Genomic DNA, 23,413 nt, shown 5'->3' on the forward strand with positions numbered 1-23,413 from the left:
GCAGGGCACCTGGGGAAAGGAAGAAGCGTTATGGATTGTTTTGAAAAGAGAAGATGGAACTTCTATCCACTTGGGTGGTGTCTACAGACCTCCAACTCAATTGCAGCAAATTGACAAGGATCTGATTACAGATATACAAAAGTTGGGAAAGAAAGGGGAGGTGCTATTACTGGGTGATTTCAACCTGCCAGATGTGGACTGGAAAGTTCTGTCTGTGGAATCGGAAAGAAGTAGGGAGATAGATCATGGATGCCTTTCAAGGAGCTCTGCTCAGACAAATGGTAATGGAACCCACGAGGGACAAAGTGATACTGGATCTGGTGCTCACAAATTGTGAAAGTGTCTCTAATGTATGAGTGAGGGCCCACCTAGGAAGTAGCAATCATCATATGGTTTGGTTCGATATAGCAGCTAAAGTGGAAGATAGCCACACAAAACTCAAAGACCTGGATTTCAAACATGCAGACTTTAGCAGCATGGGGGAGTACCTGAAGAAAGAGATGATTGGATGGGAAAACATTAGGGAAGTAGAAAAACAGTGGTCCAAGTTGGAAGGTGCAATAAAAAGAGCTACTGACCTTTATGTGAAGAAAATAAATAAAAATAAGAGAAAAAGGAAACCAATATGGCGAAAAAAATAAAGGTAAAAGAATTGGCATTTGTGAAATATAAAAAAAACTCAAGAAGAGGAGTACAGAAAAGAATATCAAATGAAACTGAAAGAAGTCCAGAGAGAGATATATCTGGCAAAAAAATTTCAGGTATATTAGTGAAAGGAGGAAAACAAAATATGGAATTACGAGACTGAAAGAAGGTACAAACTGCTATGTGGAGAGTGATGAGGAAAAAGCAAATGTGCTAAACAAATACTTCTGTTTGGTGTTCACAGAAGAAAAACATGGAGAAGGTCTGCGATTGGTCAGCAAAGTTACACCTGAGAATGGAATGGATACTGCACCGTTCACAGAAGAAAGCGTTTGTGAACAACTTGAAAAATTGAAGGTGGATAAAGCTATGGAACCGTACGGGATCCATCCCAGGATATTGAGGGAGCTCCGAGAGGTTCTGGCGCGTCCTCTTAAAGATTTGTTCAATATATCTTCAGAGACGGGAGAGATTCCGCGGGACTGGAGAAGAGCGGATGTGGTCTCTCTTCTCAAAAGTGATTGCAGAGATGAAGTGGGAAATTACAGACCGGTAAACCTCACTTCGGTTATTGGAAAAATAATGGAAACTTTGCTGAAGGAAAGGATAGTGTAATTCTTAAAATATAATGGATTACAAGATCCATGGCAACATGGATTTACTAAAGATAAATTATGCCAAACAAATCTGATTGAATTCTTTGACTTGGTAGCCAGAGAATTGGATCAAGGATGTGCGCTAGATGTAATTTACTTAGATTTCAGCAAAGCCTTTGACACGGTTCCTCATAGGAGGCTCTTAAACAAACTCCATGGGCTGAAGTTAGGGCCCAAAGTCTTGAACTGGATTAGAAGCTGGTTGATGAACAGATACCAGAGGGTGGTGGTTAATGGAATTCACTCGGAGGAGGGAAAGGTGAGTAGTGGAGTGCCTCGGAGATCGGTGCTGGGACCGATTCTGTTTAATATGTTTGTGAGCGACATTGCTGAAGGGATAGAAGGTAAGGTTGGCCTTTTTGCGGATGATACAAAGATTTGTACCAGAGTGGACACCCCGGAGGGAGTGGAAAACATGAAAAAGGATCAGCAAAAGTTAGAAGAATGGTGTAACGTCTGGTATCTAAAATTCAATGGTGGCAACTAAAATTCAATGTGAAGAAGTGCAGAGTGATGCATTTAGGGGGTAGAAATCCAAGGGAACCATATGTGAGGCTGATAAGCACTGACGGAGAGAGGGACCTTGGGGTGGTTGTATCTGAGGATCTAAACACATCTAAACAGTGTGTTAAGGTGGTGGCTGTAGCCAGAAGGATGCTAGGCTGTATAGAAAGAGGAATAACCAGCAGATGAAGGGAGGTGTTGATGCCCTTATATAGGTCATTGGTGAGGCCACACTTGGAGTATTGTGTTCAGTTTTGAAGGTCATATCTGGTGAAGGATATAAAAAGACTTAAAGCAGTCCAGAAGAGGGCCACAAAAATGGTAAGGGGTTTGAACCAAAAGAAGTATGAGAAGATACTTGAAAACCTAAATATGTATACTCTGGAGGAGAGGAGAGATAGGGAACATAAGATACAGACTTTTAAATACTTGAAAGGTATTAATATAGAGCCAGATCTTTTCCAGAGAAGAGAAAATGGTAGAACTAGAGGACATAATTTGTGTTTGCAGGGAGGAAGACTCAGGAATAATGTTAGGAAATTATTTTTCATGTAGAGGGTGGTAGATGCCTAGAATGCCCACCTGAGGTAAGTGATGGAGAGGAAAACGGTGATGGAATCAAAAAAAGAGTGGGATAAACATAGAGGATCTCTAATTAGAAAATGAAGGATGTAAATTAAAGAACTAAGGCCGGTATTGGACAGACTTACATAGTCTGTGTCCCATATGTGGTGATTTAGTGTAGGATGGGCTGGGAGGGGGCATCAATGGGAACTCCACTAACTTGAAACATGAGGATGTTACTGGACAGACTTTATGGTAGATATCCTGCAAACAGGATGGTTGAATAGGCTGGAGTGAGCTTGGCAGCTTCAGCAATTGCAACGTAGTACAATACTTTACAGTCTATGACCCAGAAATCTTGCACTGAAGCTTGACTTTTGAAGATCACACTAACTCTCAGGTTAAAAAAATGTTTTTTTCACTTTATGGAAACTTCGTACCATTAAACACTATTTTGATTTCTTCTCTTTTCGACTGCTGGTTCAATTTTTGATCTTGAGTATTTTAGACTATTGCAATATCATATACTTTGGATCCTTTAAGAAAACCATCAAACGATTGAGAATCGTTTCAGAATACTGCAGTCCGTCTCATCTACGGTCTGAAGAAATCGGACTATGTAAGCCCATATTACAAAAACTACACTGGCTGCCCATGGAAGCAAGGGTTATTTTTAAGTTTGCTTGCCTTTGCTTCAAAACCATAACAGGTTAATCCCCAATCTATCTATCCCATCATTTCGAATTTCCAGGCACAACTTGTACACGTAGTGCCTACTTGTTCACCTTTCCATCCTTAAAGGGCTGTATTTACAAGAGATTCCTTGATAGAACCTCCCGTAGTTGGCTTCTTCACTTGGGCATAGAACTGACAACCTCACGAGCCTACATTGGGTGGGAAGACACTCGCGCATACATGGTGTGGGCAGTCTCAAAGCTTTGTTAAATGCTTAAAGAGACAGTACACTTTAACATGGTTTGTACCGGGCTCCATGAATTATGTCACTCAGTGGCGTAGCGAGGGTGAGAAGTGCCTGGGGTGGTGGTGCCCCTCCCCCACCCTCTTCTCTGCCCCTCTCCCCACCTCCACACACTCCTTACCCTTGTCCTTTCCTGTTGCGCACGTGCCGCTTCCCTTCCCCTATACTTCTGTAACATTCCTGGTGCAAGCAGAAACCACAAAGCTGCTGTCATGCCAGCATCGGCTCTTTCTCTGACATCACTTCTTAGGCGTGGGTCCAGGAAGTGGAGTCAGAGGAAGAAACGACACTGGTGTGACAGCAGGTTTGGGGTAGCTGCTCTTGCTAAGAATGTTACAAAGGTATGGGGGAAGGGAGCAGTGTGTGTGTGGCAGGAGAGAGTGGGGGGGGGAGGCAGAGAGGTGGATGGGTGCCTGCACCCTCACCAAGACAGTGCCCGGGGTGAACTGCCCTCTTCCCCCCTTACTATGCCACTGCTGTCACACATCTGTGAGAATATCTGCTTGCTGTCTGTGGATAACACCTGTTACAGGTAAGTAATTGTGCTTTACTGCAATTTCCATTTCATATAGTGGGGCCTGTTTACTAATAATATGTGTTAACAGTATAGTGTGAACTAATGAAGTAGTGCACCTTAATAAGGTTTCAGTGCTGCCATTTCAATTAATCTTTTTCAACAGATAGAACGTGAGTTGACAAAATTACAGGTATCAGACAAGATTCGGAGAAAGATATGTAATGCCAATGGATGTCATCAGCGTACCACTGAAATAGGATCATCTGAAATCAGCAAAAAGCTTGAAGATGCAACTGAAGATTTAAGTATTGGGCAACAGTTTTGCCATAAGCTTCAAACCCTGAAGGAAAGAATAACTTTCTGGACCAAGCAGCTAGATGGGTAGGTTAAGTAAACTGTCAAAATATCATCATGCCAAACTGTATACAGTGGAATTGTCTCTAATGGAATCCAGTAATGATTTGTTTGATGAGGCTCTCTTTGTAACACTATTACTGAATAGTTACTACATCAAAAAGTATAGGAACAAATAAGGAAATAATGTATAGATCATTCTTTCTTTATTGGATTATCTCAAAGAATCTTTTAGTCAAGCTACATCAGACAAATGGAAGGTAATTCTACAATTGGCCAACTATTTCAGGTGCAAAGAACCTGCCTACTTTGAGCCTATTCTATAACACTTGATGATTGGTGCTTACATACGTGACACTGCACATTAGGGTGTGTCAATTTTGAAGATGTCATAATTTTAAAAAGCACTAGTGAAAAAATGGTACAATTTCATGTGGAAAATCAAATAACTAGGTTTAAATTTTGTATAATATATTATTTATCTAACTGCAATTTCTAGGAAATTATTCAACAATACACAAATTACTAAAATATGCTTAAGGGCTCCTTTTATCAAGCCATGCTAGCGGGGTGAGCGCGTGCGACTTTTAATCACGCGCTAACCCCCGCGCTGGCCAAAAAACTACCGCCTGCTCAAGGCAGGCGTTAGCGGCTAGCGCGGCCGGTGGTTTAATGCACGATATTATGCATGTTAAACCGCTTGCACGGCTTGATAAAAGGAGCCCTAAGTGTTTTGATAATAGTTCTTATGTTTGCATTGCATACTAATGCCTTTTGTGCCTCATTTATCAATTTATCTTACTTATTTATCGATATTGACACTAATACATTAGTTTCATTTTCTCATTTATAGGTTTTCAATATAGCATTGTCATAACAATAATCTAATATTGAAAATGTCCAAAAGAAAAACAAAACTGTAAGTTTGGACTCATTTACATCAGTGTTCTTCAACCGCCGGTCCGCAGACCGGTGTCAGACTGCAGAAATTTTCTGCCAGTCCATGCAAGGCCGGTGAGATTGGTGCGCAGAAATTTCCTGCCAATCCATGCCTCAATTATCAATTTATCTTACTTATTTACCGATATTGACTAATACATTAGTTTCATTTTTCTCATTTATAGGTTTTCAATATAGCATTGTAATAGCAATAATCTAATATTGACAATGTCCAAAAGAAAAACAAAACTGTAAGTCAGTGTTCTTCAACTGCCGGTCCGCAGAAATTTCCTGCTGGTCTGTGCAGGGCCGGCGAGATCGGTGTGGAGAAATTTCCTGTCGATCCATTAAGGGCTGATGAGATCAGTGTGCAGAAATTTATTGCCGGTCCATGCTGGGCCGATGAGATCAGTGTGCAGAAATTTCCTGCCTGTCTGTGCAGGGCCAGCGAGATCATGGGGGGCCCAATGAGCTCCAACGTTTTCCAGCCTCTGACAGTGGCTTCTTCCCAGCAGCTCTCAGTACTTGCCTGCAGCAGTGATTCACTTAGGCAGCCTTGGGCCTTTTGCTGAGTCATAGCCCGCTTTTGATGATGCAACTTCCTCTTTCCTCAGAGGCAGATGTGACCCATCAAAGGACCCAAAGCTGCCTGTACTAGTCTGGCTTGTTTAGTTTTACAGTGGGTGTATTGATGTTGTACTGCTCACTGCAGTATGTAAGATGCTGCCTTTTCCTAGGTACTCGTGTGAAGTGTGGCTTGTTACTAAAAATCATGTTTTTCATACAGATGGGGGGGTGCCAAAAAATGATGGGCCCCGGGTGTCACATATGCTAGGTTCGCCACTGTAAAATACATATCTTAAAACATCTTCATGACATTAAGAATGTATACAACAAAATATCCCTGTAAATGTATTTTGCATCTTCAAGATAAAGATTATGTGTTTTGGGAACCTTCCCAATTAGAACTTTTTCTTAAAGGAAGGAAACAAGACTAATTACTAGCTTTCTTTAGTGGGGGGTTTATATAAATACCTAAGAGGTATATAGGTTACTGAAGGGGGGTAAGTCTGTTCTTTTTCTTCCTCCCTCCATACCTATTTTGTATTTCCTGTTAAGTTTATATGAATAATGAGATGTCTTCTTCCATTCGTGGGCTAGATGGATATGTGCCTAAGGGCGTAAAATTTGGTTTTTGGACAGTGTATAATTTCTTTATAATCCATATCTTATTATGTTTTGAATGAATGTAATAATGTTGAAAATACTCAAGAAAAAAAAAAGAATGTATACAACATATTAATAATGCACTGTAAAATATGAGTGTACTGTGTACATAAGAGATAACATATAAGGTATAAAAGACCATGTTTCTAATAATATATTATGTCTGGGCAAAAGAAACGCCACATTTAGATAAATGGAATACAGTATAGTCAACATCTCTTCCTCTTCTTTTTCATCATGTGCCTTATTTGCAGTTTAATAAGTTTCCTGAAGTAGTTATCTAATGGCATACAAATTATTGCTGTGTTATAAAGTGTGTGCTGTCAGAAAACACAGTGCACACTGCTGTGGTATTATACATGAGCGGGGACTGGTTCACACACTGAAAGGTTAAAAACCTAACAAAACAATGAGAAACAATGAAACAAGTCAAGGGATCCTTTTACTAATCTGCAATAAGTACTAATGCATGCTTGCTGCAGTAAAAAAAAAAAAAAAAAGGCCTAACCACAGAGTATGCTTAGACATCTCATAGTAATTTTGTAATTGATGCTGGGGGCAGCTCAGCAGTAATTAGGCAGGTTCTGTGCTAATTGGTTAGTGCAGCTACATTGCTGGAAGCTAACCAATTAGCACATGATCATTGTGTGAGCCCTTACCACTTACAAAATAGATGGCAATAAGGGCTCTTAGGCCAATGGCCACACACTAATGGGAAAATTAACGTGTCTATTAATTTAAAAAAAAAAATAATAATAAAAATAGAAAAAGCAACTATTTTACTATTTCATGAAAAATGGCCTTAGTATGCAGGATTGACCTGTGTAAGAATGCACTAATGCTACTTTTTATTGCAATTTGGTAAAATGGCTCCCAAATATTTTTTCATACGTTTAACTACTGTATGTGTATGTCTCCAGGTTTTAACAGAGATGTCAAAATATTTATATGGTTATATATATATATATATATATATAATTTAAATAATTTAACTTTTTCCTTTGCATATTCTTTTAACAGAATTGACATATTATACCAGGAAGAAGTTAAAAGAAAGCTGGAAAGTAAAGATCTGATAGTCCAGTTTCTTTTGACTGAGTTGGAAACAGTGGGAAACATTCGTTTTGAAGAAGGTTGTCCATCAGATACTTGGTAAAACTATTCCTTTTTTATATTTTTAAGTTAGCAAGATAAAGAAGTTAACAAAAATGAGATAAAATGGTATTTTAAACTTAAGTCACCTCAAGGCTATAATACTCTTAGAACATTCAGTTATGTAAATATATAAAACCTGTTTTTAAATTATTGGAGTTTCCCTGACTTACAAAATATGATGTCCTCATCTGTATCACATTCTGTTATGTTATCATGATAATTCTTTAAGCACCATTTTAAGCTAATTTGATTTGAGTCTTGTTTAAATGACTGTGATGCCATTGAACCCAGATAAACCTTATGCAAATACAGGACCACAAACTAAAAGATCTAATATACACAAATGAAACCCTAAGATGCCAGACTCTGCATGCAGAACAACACTGGAGAAATAGAAAGAAATGTATTTCTTTCTGAGCAGTGCAAAATATAGACAGATGTAAATTCTGAAAACTGACACATTTCAATCACTAAATTGAAAATAAAATCACTTTTCCTATCTTTGTTGTGTGGTGAATTAATTTTTCTAATCATCATTTCCTAATCTCTGGTTGCGCTTCTTTCTGTCTGTGTTCTTAACTCTGTTTCCAGGGTTGTCTTATCCATTTGCTGTTTTTCTCTCCTTCACTTTCTGCCCTACATCCATCTTTCAAAATAGAACAAAACACAAAAGACTCCCCTCTCCCCTCAAGTGAACTGTAGTTTAAAATCCCCGGTCTGTTTGGATCAAACCTACATCCATCTTTGGCATTAATTTTTAACATTCAACTTTCTTTCATTTTTCTGCTTCCTCCTCAAATCTATCCACTTTTCCATGTCTTCCTTTCTAGCCATACACACTATCTGCTCCCTCTCTCTGCCCTTCCTTACCATCCATATGTGCCATCTCTAGGTCTAGGTGTCATCATAGACAATACGCTGAAACCTTTTGCCCAGTGTGTAGCAGCAAACAAAATGATAGGAATTTTTAGAAAAGAAATGGTAAATAAGACTAAAAATATTATAATACCTATGTATTACTCCATGGTTTGACCTTGCTTTCAGTTCTGGTTGTCATATCTCAAAAAGATATAGCAGAATTAGAAAAGGTTCAAAGAACAGCCAAGATGATAAAGGGGATAGAACCTATCTCGTATGAGAAAAGACTATGGTTGGGGCTCTTCAACTTGATAAAGAGACAGCTATGATTGAAGTCTACAAAATCCTGAGTGGTGTAGAACGGTTACAAGTGAATTGATTTTTACTCCATCAAAAATTACGAAAACTAGGGGAAATTTGATGAAATTACAGAGAAATACTTTTAAAACCAATAGGAGGAAATATTTTTTCAATCACAGAATAGTTAAGATTTGCGTCGTGATGCCAGAGGATATGTTAACAGTTAATGTAGATGAGTTTAAAACAGGTTTGGACAAGTTTCTGGAGACTACTATTGAGATAGACATGGGGGAAACCAGTGCTTGCCCTGGGATCGGTAGCATGGACTGTTGCTTCTAAACTAAACTAAAGCTTAATTTTATAGACCGAGTCATCAACCAAGAGGAGCTCGACTCGGTTTACAATAATGTAAAACATAATGCATAAATTTGACAAGAAAAAGTAGTATTTTGTTTTTTTACCAGGTACTTGTGACAAGGATTGGCAACTGTGGAAACAAGATACTGGGCTAGATGGACCATTGGTTTGACCCAGTATGGCCATTCTAATGTTCTAAGAGAGATCTTTTTACAAAGCTGTGGTAAAAAAGTGGTATTAGCAAGTCCTTATGTGGATCTATCCCACATGCTAAGACCATAAAATGGATGATTTTAATTGCTATTGTTGTCACTAGTATGTAGCCATTTTGAATAACTGCGTAAGTAAAGTACTTGCTGCCATCCATTGTGTAAGGGCTCATGTGGTATTCCCGCACTAACCATTTGGGGGCAAATTCAATAAACGGTGTCCTCATTGTAGGTGGTGATAAGCGTCCTACTGCTGTGTAACCAGCCAGTCGGGATGCACATTTAAAAAAACACCCCGAGGCAGGCTGCCTACATTGAAAGTATCTTTGCGAGCCTAGGAAGGCATGTAGGGCCACCTAAGCTTGCCCAAGGCTAGGTGTGGGCATGGTTTCGCCCAGAAGTGCTCTTAGGTGAGCTTAGCCAGCCCTAGGCATCTCCCTAGGGCTACAATAGGCGTCTCAAATGTAGGCCAGCAAAATGCTGGTCTACATTTCAAATAGACACGGCCTTTGAACTGATCGCAGCGAGGGAATCTCCTGGCTGCGATCGGTTTAGCAACCACAGCAGGGAACCCATCCCACCATGAAGCCCAATCCCTCCTGCCGCAAACCCCGAAATAATCCCTGGCAGGAGAGATGCCCAGACCCTCCTACCGGAACCCCTCCATGCCCAAATGTCCACAGCAGGAGGAGTGCCCAGGACCAGGAAGCCAGAAGGATTCTTAGATGTATAGAAGCTGGATGGAGAATGACTCTGCTAAAATTGGAGCTGATATGCCAGGTGAGAAGGAACACTGAAAGTAAATGGGAGAGTGGGGAAATGGATATAAGTTTTAAGTAGGGCAGTGTTAGGGGATGGCAACCAGGGCCGCCCAAAACTAAAGGAGGCATAACCCATACATTCACTATTCATTACCCTATCCCCCCCCAGATCAGGCCAATCGCCACCAACACGTTCAGGAACTTCAGGCTATTGACCTCAGAGCCCTCTCCACTACTGTCTCATCCCTCTCCTCAACTACTATATCACACAAGACTGTTAACGAAGCCATCCTCTCTTATACAATTCTCTCTTCTCTTAATAATACCATTCTCTCCTCTATTATAATACCATTCTCTCCTCTACTTCTGCATGGGATCTGGCTAATCGGAGTCCTAGGCCACTCCCAGTGCATCCCACAATGCACTGGGAGAGGCTTAAAATTCCGGTTGGTCCTAGTGCCTAAGGCCCTTCCCATAGGAGGGTCCTTAAAACCAGGGCCAATCAGGGCCTTAGGCCACTCCCCGGTGCATTCCATGATGCACCGGGAAGGGGAAGGCCCTCCATTCAGTGAGTGCGGGCCTGCCGGCCGTAGGAGTAAGCATTTCTCCAGCAAGCCAACTAAAAAAGGTACTTTTGGGATCCGGTTGGGCGGGTTTCCGGCAGGAGGGACTGAGCATCTCTCCTGCCAGTGGATGTCTTGGGGGGAGGGGGTTCCTGCTGGAGGATGTCTCGGGTGGGTGGGTGGAGTTTCTGGCAGGAAGGTCTGGGCATCCCTCCTGCTGGTGGATGTCTCGAGTGGGTGAGTGGGTTTCCGGCAGGAGGGACTAGGCATCCCTCCTGCCGGTAGATGTCTTGGGGGGGGCGGCGGCAGGAGGAATTGGGCACTGCTACTGCCGTAGACATTTGGGGGTGGAGGGGGGCAGCTTCAGAGATTCCAGCAGGAGGGACTGGGCATCTCTCCTGCTGGTAGTCTTCGCGTGGAGGACGGGTTCTCTGCCACAGCCGCTAAACTCATCGTGGCATGGAGATTCCCTTGCCGCGATCAGCTCAACAGGACAGATGTGATTCTATATGGGACGCCCTGTGTGATTCTCAAAAGCCGCTTAGGTAGCTTCTGAGACCGGGTGTCCTATACAGAATCCGGCCCTTAGTGCACAATAATGCAGCTGCACTAAGTAGGAATGCCCGCTTTTGATCCCAGACAAGTCACCTCCCAAAAAATGTATACAGGATGAGGCAAAAAAGCAACACCCTAGATCGGTGGTCCTCAAACCCCACACCTCTAGGAAATGTTTGATTGTTTGCTCCCCCTACAAAAGTGATACTGCATTTGAAGATGAAGTCTAATTTCTAATTTTTGAACCACAGATAGAACCAGATACAGTACTGCAGGTGAACAAATTGAACTAAAAACAAAAAAGCAAGCTTTTAACTCAGTGCATAAAATGCAAATTTAAATTGAGCAATTAGATTCTAATTGTAAAAGGTAAAATCAATCTCATCATCTATAATAAAACCCTAAATGCGCATGCGATGGTGGTGGCGGTTTATGCATCCCAGCAAGCGCAGCAGCCGCGGAGCATTTGCTAGGCTGGCCCACTTCGATAATGCAAGGTGGGCCGGCCTAGCAAAAGCCCCGAGGCTGCCCAGGCTAGCAGACGCTGGACAGGAGGAGCAGGGAAAGGAGAAGGCCTACTGCTGGGCAGGGGGATCAGGTAAGAAGTGTTGCTGGACAGGGGAGAGGTAAAAGGAAGGGCGAAGGGCTGCTGCTGGACAGGGGGAGCAGTGAAGGGGTGCCGCTGGACTGGGGGAGGTAAAACGAAGGAAGAAGGGCTGCTGCTGGACATGAGGAGCAGGGAAGGGGTTATGCTGGACATGGGGGAAGTAAAAGGAAGGGAGATGGGCTACTGCTGGACAGGGGGAGCAGGCAAGGGGTGGTGGTGGACAGCCGAGGAAAAAAAGACAGACAGAAAGCGGCCAAGGAGAGAGAGAGAAAGAAAGACAGACACACACATCTATTCTAGCACGCGTTAATGTAACGGGCTTAAAGACTAGTTTGTGAGCATAAAATTCAATGACTTCTTTGCTCCTGCTTCTCATTCATGATTCTGTCAAAAGCATGGAACAGTCTTGCTGACCACAATCTGCAGATCTGCCTGTGGATTTAAGTGATTCTCAAATTTTCTCTTATTTTGTAAAAGAACTGAATTCATAGTCACACAAGTGACAAGCAGTTACTTACTTTAGTTATTCATTTTTCAACACATATTCAAATAAAAGACCATTGTGCCCACAGAAATGGCTTTCATACTTGCCCCCTTAAGAAAAAGTATTACCTTGTAGAATTATGTATTTGAACAGTACATTGCAGTTTCTTCAGTTTTCCTTATTTGCCATTTCCTCACAGGTATAATTCCTGTTATGACTTAATTCTGTCACGTTTTTGTGCCTGGGATTTCAAAATGTATGGTGTCACAGGTGTCAAAATAAAACGCATATCCAAAGTAAATAATCGAATTCTGAGACAGAAGTTTGAGGAAGCATTTCAAGCATTTTTTGATCAAGAAGAAATAAATATGCCAGAGTAAGTAATAATAATAATAACCGTTTATTTATATACCGCAAAGCCATGAAGTTCTTATTTATCTTGAAAGTAATATTGATAGTTTTCAATATCATTCTTTTAAGTTTAGGGCTTCTCTTATCAGGATGGGGTAATTTATAAAAATAAAATGCTCAACACCTGAATTAAAACCCCTTTTACTAAATTGCACTAAGAGATGGGCTTACTTAGCATGTTCTTACCTGGGATTTTTCCGTGTGCTAAGCCCATTTCAAGCACAGCTGTAAATCTGGCATTTTTCTATTGTATCTTGTTCAGGCTACGTGCTAATGTTAGTATTAACACATAACCATTTAAAAACATAATGTGGGAGCCCTTACTGCCTCCTGTTTAGGAGACTCTAAAGGCTCCTGCTTTATTGATGCGTTAAATCAGTTTGCATGGTAGTAATGTCAGTGTGCTAGCTGACTAGTGCCCCTGAAAAGCCCTTTCCCCCCAAAATACAAAAAAGTAAAATACCATATGCATAGCATACACAGAGAGCAAAACTAATGCAAAATGCTTTTGCATATCCTACATTAGGCCAATTTGCTGCATTAGGCATATGCTAGCACTTAATTCAGCTTAGTAAAAGGGTCCCAAAGGCCTAGATTCACTAACCTTCCTTTCTGTGTCCTATCCGTGGGCAATTGCAGGCAGGCCGACGAATTCACTAAAGGCCAGCATGCAAATGGGGGTGATTGTTAGCACGCCCCCCACCGACCACACGGATCGCTGGAGAGCGATCCTTGAGCATGCGCAGACTTACTTTACTTTTTTTTAATTTTGCGAGCCCGTGGTTTTAACTCGCTTTAAACCCGCGGGTTAAAACCACGTGCTCGCACTGCAGGGAAGGGCAGGCGAGTCGGGGCTGAGCAGGGCAAAAGAGTCAGAGCTGAGCAGGGCAGGAGATTTGGAGCTGAGCAGGACTGGAGAGTCGGGGCTGAGCAGGGCAAGAGAGTCGGGGCTGAGCAGGGCAGGAGAGTCGGGGCTCAGCAGGGCAAGAGAGTCAAGGCTGAGCAGGGCAGGAGAGTCGGGGCTGAGCAGGGCAGGAGAGTCGGGGCTGAACAGGGCAGGAGAGTCGGGGCTGAACAGGGCAGGAAAGTCGGGGCTGAGCGGGGCAAGAGAATTGGGACTGAACAGGGCAGGAGAGTTGGGGCTGAGCAGGGCAGGCGTGTTGTGTTCTGAAACACGCCGTAGTGCAGCCCCGCTTTAAACCCGTGAGCTCGCACTACAGGGAAGGTGGCAGAGATCCAGAGTTGGGGCAGCAGAGATCAGTCTTGGCGGCAGAGAGCAGGGGGAAGTTTGGATTTCAGGGCTGCGGGGTGAGAGTAGGGTGGAGATTCGGGGCAGAGCACAGGGCAGCAAAGCAGGAGAAGTCGGGGCTGAAAGGCAGGAGAAATCGACAGAGAGCAGGAAAGGTCGTGAGCGACTGGTCCCCACCAGTCGCTTCTTTTTTGATCGGCCAGCCCAGTCGGTGTTGCTGAAAAAGTTTAGTGAATCGCGTCCTTCCTGCTTTGCATGCCGCTTACCCTCATTTGCGTGCATGGATTGGAATCAGATCGGCCGCGAGGTTAGTGATCGGTACACGATTGGTTTGCTTAGTGAATCTAGCCCTTAGTCTCTAAATTTGAACTTAGCATTTAAATTATCATCTAAAAATGTTTTTAAAATGCAGTTCCTTACATTTAGGGCTGCTATTTCTTTTTCTAAATTTAGAACCCAGAGGTTAATTCTATAAAATATCTGCTAATATTTACATGCTGATTATGTGAATAATGATTATAATAATAATACATAAAGGCATATGTATGCACATAACTGTGTAAATGCCAGAAACCTATCTACCTGTATGTGCACATTTACAAAATAGCACTTATCTTAGCTCATATTTTTCAGGTAGGTGTACACATAGCTAGTCTGGGTGGGTTGTAAGCAGGACTCACAATTATGCATGTGACTTATAGAACACTATCTATGTATTTTTTTTCTTTTCAGAGGGAGTTCAGAGAAAAGAGGAAACTTCACTGGGTAAGTGAGTAATACTTTTCTGGAAGATTTGGTGACTTCAAGCTTGAGATAGAAAATAATTTGTAGGATTATTGATAAAATTCTATTTTAATTTCATTAAACAAAGCAAATAGTAGCTTGCTTAAATAGTTTACATATCCCTGCAGTATGACTAAGTCTAGGTCAGCCCATATCCTACCCACCTCCCACCCTAACCACTCGTCCAAAAATGCCCCTTTGAGCGCTGGGTGCACAGCAAGATTTAGAGGCCTAAAAAGTCTCTGGATACTTCTAAAAACTAATTTTGATTATTGGCGTTTGCACGAACTGTCTTTTAGGTCTTTTATAGGATTGATGTGGCGGCCAAGCAGGATCCTTCTTTTGGTTTCTCTGTTTTGGCAGTAGGCTCATCAATCCCACCCTAACTCTCCAGGATTGCTCTATTACGTCCCACTAGTCCAGGAATAGAGTGGGATTGTACAAGAACAAAAGATTAGGTTCTTACCTTTGCTAATTAATCTTCTTTCTTGTAAATCTACACTCTGTTCCTGGAACCTGCCCTGAGATTTCCTGATTTGCCGATTGTCTGCCTTTACAAGTACTAGTAAGTTGGATTTCTGTTTTCTGACCAGCCTCTATAAGAGTGCCATTAAATTGGGTTAGCAGTTAGTTTGAGGGATCACTAGTTCAGGCACCCCCTTCTGACAGTGCAGGCTATTTCTCCTTATAACACTGTTTTTTTGTCGTTCGGGTTCCTAATGTTTAATGATCTGTTTCAATTGTTGCAGTTTGTTCTAAATTTCTTGTTATGAGCAGATTAGACTTATTTGTCAGGGAGTGTCCCCGTACCCCTCTTTTTTGCCTTTGTCCTCTGTAGATGTTGCTGGCTGGTTTGTCACAGACTGGATTCCTGGGGGGCAGTCCTGAGGCAAGAGAGGAGGGGATCAAGACTCTGTGTAATGAGGCTTCCTAAAAGCTCTGGCGAGTATGGGAAAATAACCCACTAGTAATGGAATAGAATGTGGAAATCTCTGTGAAACCTACCGGCCTTCATGAGCTTAACACTGTCGTATCTGTCACTGTTGTGTCTGTCGAATGGATCATCACTGCCACTGGATAAATAATTGTGCTGGAGAAATAAACCAAAAATATTTCATAAAGTTCCTTTTCTATACAAGAGTTAAGGTCAAATGGAAGAAGCATGAACTATATATCCCAGGGTGCAATGAGAATGAAAAACTAGGTCACTTGACAGCTCCAAAGGTTAGACAGCTGAATAGCTGGCGTTTATTTGCTCAAGTTAAAGGCTCGATGAGAAGCTGCAAGGCTTGACTGAATCTCCAGCAACTTTGAGAAACTATAGAAAAAGAAAATAATACCATTTTTCAAGAACGAAATATGATTAAGAATATGAGTCTGGATTCAGATGAAATGAAAATTAGTTCAAAGACGGTGTGAACTTAAGAATTCAAAATGATATCTGACTGGAAAATAAGAATAATTCTTTTTTTTTAATATTCTTTATTCATTTTTAAAACATATACAATAAGTGAAATACAGAGTAAATTATTCACTTTACAATATAGACATCACTTAAAATGTTTCAAATATTCATGCTTATTAAATACCCTCCCCTCCCCCCATCAAAACCTTTCCAACAATTTTTCCAACCTTATTTACCTCCCATCTCTCCCCCCTCCCTGGATGTGCATATTATCTAATAACAAACCATAACTATAGAGATTCTACAAAGGACGTCAATGGGCCCCAAATTAATTTAAAATTTTCATTATTCCCTAATATAGCAGCATTCATTTTCTCATATTTATACATTAGATATAAACTTGTCCACCAAAATGTCAAGTTGAGACAATCCCAGTTTTTCTAGTTTTGTGTAATAGCTGTACTTGTCATAATTAAAAAGAGACGTCTTTTATGTTTATCTAGGGGATCTTTAATATGCAAAATAGTACCACAAATTATTATTTCATAAGTTAAAGGAATCTCAGAATTTAAAATATTATTAATTTTTTCTCAAATTGATTTCCAAAAAAATCAGAATTCTAGGGTAGTAAAACAATAGATGGTCTAATGTTCCTATGTCTAGGTGACAGTGCCAGCATCTATTAGATCTAGAATTATCTAATTTATTCAACCTAACTGGGGTCCAAAAAGAACGATGTAACAGAAAGAACCAAGCTTGTTTCATAGATGCTGACGCTGTACACCTCATCCTCCAAGACCAAATATGTGGCCATCGAGATGCAGAAATATACTGCTTAATCTCAATGCTCCAAATAAGCGTTTTTGGGTTTCTTATTCATAAGTTCAGATATTAATTTATGCCACTTGGCGGCTTGATGCCCTAGCATATCTGCTTGAAAACAGAGGAATTGCAAGCTATAAAAACTTTTAAAATTACGCCATTCAGGGAACCCTTTATGTTTCAGTTGCAACCATTTATAAAATTGAAATTTTGAGATACCAAAAGATTGTTGCAACCGTGAAAAATCAAGCAGTTTTCCATTTCAAATAACATCCTCTAATTTTCTTATGCCTGCTTGCATCCAATCTTTCCATGCAATTTTTGAACCGCCTATTTGTATCTTGGAGTTGAGCCATAGTGATTGACACAAAGATTTCTCTATAGGAATTTCAGTTAATTTATTTATGCATCTCAGGGTCTTCTAGATATCCAAAATAATGTTATTATCTTTAGCATAACTGGGTAGTTTAATGTCAAATATATGAGATAAACACATTGAGGACATAATTTTCCACTCCAAGATTCCACTCTGGATAATGTTCCATGAGATCAGGTAGGATCCAGTACATACCCTGACGCAGAATATAGGCCTGATGATACCTATAAAAATTTGGAAAATTTACCCCTCCCTCCTCAATTGATTTTTGTAAAGATAAAGCTATTCTAGCAGTTATGCCTCTCCAAATAAATTTAATAAGAATACTGTTCAATTTTTTATAAAAATAACTTTGAAAATAAATTGGTAGCATTCCCATTTGATAACATACCACAGGCAAAATCATCATTTTCACTGTTTTAACTCTCCCCCACCAAGATATATGTAATGGATTCCATTGCTCACACATTTCTGTCACCTTTAATAATATTTTTAATTTATTTTTATTGTTTCTTCCAGTGACTTGTAAATCCATATTCCTAAATATTTTATACCCTCTTCTTTCCAAAGAAAAGGGAACTGATCAAACAATCCTTTTTGAGAATGTATATTAAGCGGGAGGACTTCTGATTTATTCCAATTTATTTTATATCCTGAAAACTTTCCAAATCTTTCGATCAAATCCAATAAATGTGGAATAGTAGATTCTGGATTTCTCAAATGAAGCCAACCAGCATAAGGAATACCCTGAATCTCATCTGCTTGTTGAATAGCCAATAATAAAGGTTCCAATACAATATCAAACAACAGATGAGATAAGGGACATCCCTGTCTGACTCCCCTCTCCAGACGAAAACCATCCGAAAAGGAATTATTTATATACAATCTGGCCATAGGGGAGTTATACAAAGCTTTGATCATTTGTATAAATCCAAAGCCCACTCCAAACCAATCCATTGCTTGGTACATAAAAGTCCATTCTACACGATCAAATGCCTTTTCTGCATCCAAAGATACAGAAAAGGCAGGATCTTCCATGGATTTTGTTAATGTCAACACATGAAGAGCCAATCTAGTGTTATGTGAAGAATGTCTATGAGCAACGAATCCTGTTTGATGCATATCTATAATGTAAGGGAGAGCCTTAGCCAAACGCAGGGCCAATAACTTAGCAAACTGTTTTCCATCAAAATTTATCAAAGATATTGGCCTGTTGTTTGAAACCAATACAGGATCTTTATTTGGCTTCAACAAAACTATAGTCAAAGATTCTGCCATAGTACCTGAAATGCAGCCTTTACTCAGTTGAACCTGATATAAATTTAACAAATAAGGCAGTAATATATTTTGAAATGATTTATAAAACTCCACAGTGTATCCTTCCCCTCCTGGAGCGGATCCAAATCTAAGGGACTTCAATGCTGTCTGAATCTCCTTTAATGTATTAGGTGCATCAAGAGATCCTTTTATATGCTCGGGAACTTTAGGACCCTTAATTAAATTCAAAAATTCTAAACCATCAAGTTCTTTATTTGAATAAAGCTCAGAAGAATACAAAGTCTTATAATATATCAAAAAATTGTTTTAAAATATTATCAATTTTAGAATGAGTAACCCCATTTTTGTCTGTAATAGCCACAATCTTTACTTTTCATTTTTTTGCTTTTAAATAATTAGCCAGTAATCTTCCTGCTTTATTCGAGTTTACATAATACAAAGCCTGTTGATTGAATAATTCCTTCCTGGCCCATTTAGAAGAAATCTCATTATATTTGTATTTAACTTTTAAGAGGGACTGAAATGTATCTTGTTCCCATATTACTGTTAATTTTGCTTCTAATTCTTTAATCTTTTCCTCCAATTCAGAAAAATCTTTTTTAGATTGAGTATTAACATGAGCCAAATATGAAATTATATACCCTCTCATGGTAGCTTTAAAAGCATCCCATAAAGTTCCCAATGAGATCTCATCTGAGGAGTTTAATTGAAAATATTCCTCCATTTTTATATTAAATTCTTCTATAAATTTTGTATCTTCAAGCAATGTATTATTAACCCTCCAAACAGGTCTTTTTCCATCTTGTTCCTCCAATTCAAGTTCAATCCATACTCCACTATGATCTGATAAAATAATTGGATCTATGGTAGCTGTTTTGACCTGTTGTACTAGATTATCTGAAACAAAAATATAATCAATCCTAGAAAATGATTTTATGAACATGTGAACAAAAAGAAAATTCCCGAGCATTAAAGTGTAAAATTCTCCAGATGTCTTTCAGTCCACAAACTTGAATCAAATTATCCAATCCTAATGATTTTATCTACTTGTTTTTTTATCCAATAAAGGGTCCACAACAGCATTAAAATCTCCCGCCACTACTAAATTAGCTGTAGCCAGAGGTAGAAGAATATGTTGGAGTATTTGAAGAATTCAATTTGATTCGAATTAGGACCATAAACTTTAAAAAGCGTCAGAGTATCCTTGCCTGAATTCATTTTCACATGTACCCACCTACCCATAGGATCAGCTGAAATCAAGTTAAATGATGCATTACATTTTTTATTTACTAATATAACAACCCCCCCCTTCTTCCCTATAGCAGGAGCATAAAAACATTCTTTTACCCAACCTCCTTCTAACTTTTTAGATTCTATATCCGACAAATGGGTCTCTTGAATATAATAAATATCCACATTTTATTTTTTAAGAAAATTAAGAGAGGCATAATAAAAAAATACGTCTAAGTCCCCTTTTGGCCTAAGGCCTTAAACTTTGAAAATAGAAGCAGGGAAAATGTCCATTATAAAAAAAACGTCCAAAAGGAGTTTTTTTTTTATAATGGCCTGCCTCTACGTACAGCTGTTTAAACACCCAGAACACCACTATGTCTAAACGTATAACATATAATCAACCTAAAAAAAGCCTAAGTCCCAAACGTCCAAAACAAGGGCTTTTAGGCGAAGGAGGAGCCAGTCCTTCGCCTAAAAGCTGGATTCTGTAACCGGTGTCTGTCAAACACAACACCGGTTACAGAATCCACCCCTCCCCCCCCCCCCCCCGACGACATCGGGCCAAGAGGGAGCCCAAGCCCTCTTGCCCCGCAATCCCCAAAACACCCCCAATGACATCGGGGCAAGAGGGCTTGGGCTCCCTCTTGCCCCGTGATCCCCAACCCCCCCAACGACATCGGGGCAAGAGGGAGCCCAAGCCCTCTTGCCCCAGAGGCACCCCGACTACATTTGGGGCAAGAGGGAGCCCAAGCCCTCCTGACCCGTGATCCCCAACCCCCCCCCCCCCAACATCGGGGCAAGAGGGAGGGGGGTCACAGGTCAGCAGGGGGCCGATTGGGTATTCGGGGGTGGTCGTTGTGGGGGTTGCATCGAGGGCAGGAGGGCCTGGGATCCTCCTGCCCATATTGTAGTGGGGGGTGGGAGAGGGGGAGAGATTGCCGAGCCAGGAGGGCTTGAACTACCTCCTGGCCCCAACGGATTCGGCCCAGGGGGGTTTGGGGATCGCAGGGCAGGAGGGCTTGGGCTCCCTCCTGCCCCGATAGTGTCGGGGAGGTCGGAGGTTCTGCGGGGCAAGAGGACTTGGGCTCTCTCGTGCCCCGATGTCTTCAGAGGGTTTGGGGATCGTGGAGCAGGAGGGCTTGGGCTCTCTCTTGCCCCGAACGTAGTCGGGGTGCCGCTGGGGCAAGAGGGTTTGGGCTCCCTCTTGCCCTGAACATAGTCGGGGTGCTGCTGGCCAGGAGGGCTTGGGCTCCCTCCTGCCCTGATCGTTGGGGGGGGAAAGGGTGGATCGTGGCAGGGGAGATGAGCCATCTCTCCTGCCGCGATCATTGCTGTAGGGGGTAGGCAGGTTGCTGGGGCCGCTGATCTGATCGCAGCAGCCACGATCAGCTCAGCGGCCCCTTTTCGGCACTTGTACCTGCTTTGACTTGGTCTAAGTCAAAACGTATAAGTGCCGACTAGGCAACCTGCCTAAAGTTTTGGTTATACCTGTTGTTCACTTAGGTGTAGGTCGGCCCACCTCCCGCCCACCGCCCGCCCTTTCCCCACCTCTAAAAACGCCTCTTTTCTCTCTGTGCATTTAGAGGCAGGGGAAAGGCCTAAGCTGGTTTTAGATACGTCTAAAACCAGCTTTGATTATGGGTACTTGGATGATCAGGCTTTTTGATCGTCCAAGTAGCCATTTACCAAGTACCCATTTAGGCCACTTTTTAGACTTTTTTTTAATTTTTATTATGAACCCCTAAGTGTTTTTTTCCTTTTTATGGGGTGATTAAGGCCATTGACGTTTAATGTAAATATTTTCATATACATTTTAAAATTATAATTAAAAGTTCTCTTTTCATGTTACAATTTATAAAATAACCCATGCACATCCAGGGCCCCCCTCCCTACATCCCTCCCTTTATCCTCCCCCCACCCCCTTAAATAATACGAATACAGTGGTGCCTCACACAACGAACTTAATCCGTTCCAGGAGCAAGTTTGTTATGTGAAACGTTCGTTGTGTGAAACGCGTTTTCCCATAAGAATACATTTAAAACACAATAATTCGTTCTGCAGCCCTGTTTTCCCATAAGAATACATTTAAAACACAATAATTCGTTCTGCAGCCCTACATTTCCCTCCCTCCACCTCACCTTGTATGCGGAGTCTGCCGGCCCTCTCCCTCACCCAGCCGCACGCTTCCAGAAAGCTGTGCACGCGCAGCTGCTGGAGTTGGTCAATGTTCTACTCTCCTGCAACTTCCGGTTTCCGGTTGCGTCAGAGGAGAAGATTGAGCAACAGAGCATGCGCGCGTGCGCTGCTCCCTGAAAGCGTGCGGCTGGCCGAGAAAGAGGGCCGGAGAACTCGGCATCCAGGGTAAGGTGGAGGGAGATGATGGAACAGTATTTCATGGTACAGTATTACTATTTGTTAAAAAGGAAATAATCTTTTGATGTTTTCTGGATTTTTTTTCGTTAGCTTAAACATGGCTTAACTTGCTGTAAATGGGTCAGGTCTCGTAAGATAGGACCAGAGAATCGGGTCTGGGTAAAACCAGGATTTGCAGGATCTCCAGGATCCTCATGGACTTGTATTGAGATCCTGGTAATATTGCAGGATTTCACGAATTTTCCAGGACCCTGGTCCACCTTAACAGCAGACCTCCTCTTTTTTTGATTGCCACAGCTGCTGCTCTGCATTTACTGGAGTCCCCTACACGCCGTCTTCTCCTTCTCTGCATGGGTGCTGCTGTTCCCGGCTTCGGCGAGAGTAGTTCCGCCCCCCCCCCCGGGCCCCTCGGGCGACTTCGTTGTGTGAAACGAAGTTCGTTGTGGGGAGCACGACAAAAAGTTCGTTGTGCGCAGCGTTCGCTGTGCGAGGCGTCCGTTATGCGAGGCACCACTGTACTTGAAAGTGCTTATCAAGAATAGCAATTAACCTCCCCAGGCATATAAAATAAGCATATTAGAAAATTGTAGATTTTCTCCACATTATTACCATATATATTTAAAACAAAACAACTTAACAGTATCCTATATAATAAAACCTTATCTTTTCATGCGCTTTTAAAACTGCGTGATCCCTGCCGCTGTGATTTCTGATCCGTGGCCGTGTTCCATTTTAGAATGCAGCGGCAGGGATCACTAGCCACTCCTCTCCTCCCGCTCTTACTCACCAATCACTGGAGGAAGCGCAGGCAAGCTCTCTCCCTGCCCGCGTCCTCGCCGACCTGATTGGTGCTGGCAGCGGCTGCCAGGAGAAAGGTTTCGTGGAGCGCCGCCGCCCGCCAACACCTTCACAGTCTCCTGAGCCGCGTCCTCACCACCCCGATTGCCGGCGCTCAGGGTGAAACTGTTTCCGACGTCTTCACGCTTCCGGCGCATGCAGGCATGTTGGTGGTGGCGAAGGAGGGTGTCGTGCAACGCAGGCGGGGATCAGAAAGGGTAAGGGAGCCGGCAAGAAACGAGTTAGCGGGGATTGGGCTGGGAGGGGAGAGAAGTGGTCTGCCTCAGGTGCTTCAAGGCCTGGCTTCTTCGGGCAGCAGCAGCGTTTATAATTCACTGCTGTTGCCGGCTTCAGGCCTTCCTCTGGCGGGTCCTGCCTACTTTCTGTTTTCATGAAGACCCGACCCGACAGA

At 41.8% G+C, this 23,413-nt stretch overlaps 1 protein-coding gene across 3 annotated transcripts in view; it reads left to right on the top strand.

The window, feature by feature from the left end:
• The window catches only part of LRRC9 (leucine rich repeat containing 9), a 584,298-nt gene that overhangs the window by 136,541 nt on the left and 424,344 nt on the right, over positions 1 to 23,413 (top strand). For all 3 annotated transcript variants that reach the window (XM_033952892.1, XM_033952893.1, XM_033952894.1), the window contains exons 10-13: positions 4,029 to 4,246; positions 7,406 to 7,537; positions 12,434 to 12,610; positions 14,627 to 14,659. In XM_033952892.1, coding sequence (XP_033808783.1) covers positions 4,029 to 4,246; positions 7,406 to 7,537; positions 12,434 to 12,610; positions 14,627 to 14,659 — 560 coding nt within the window. The remainder of the gene's footprint in view (positions 1 to 4,028; positions 4,247 to 7,405; positions 7,538 to 12,433; positions 12,611 to 14,626; positions 14,660 to 23,413) is intronic.

The sequence above is a fragment of the Geotrypetes seraphini genome, chromosome 7 (genome assembly GCF_902459505.1).
Source record: "Geotrypetes seraphini chromosome 7, aGeoSer1.1, whole genome shotgun sequence".
In the NCBI taxonomy this organism is placed as follows: domain Eukaryota; kingdom Metazoa; phylum Chordata; class Amphibia; order Gymnophiona; family Dermophiidae; genus Geotrypetes; species Geotrypetes seraphini.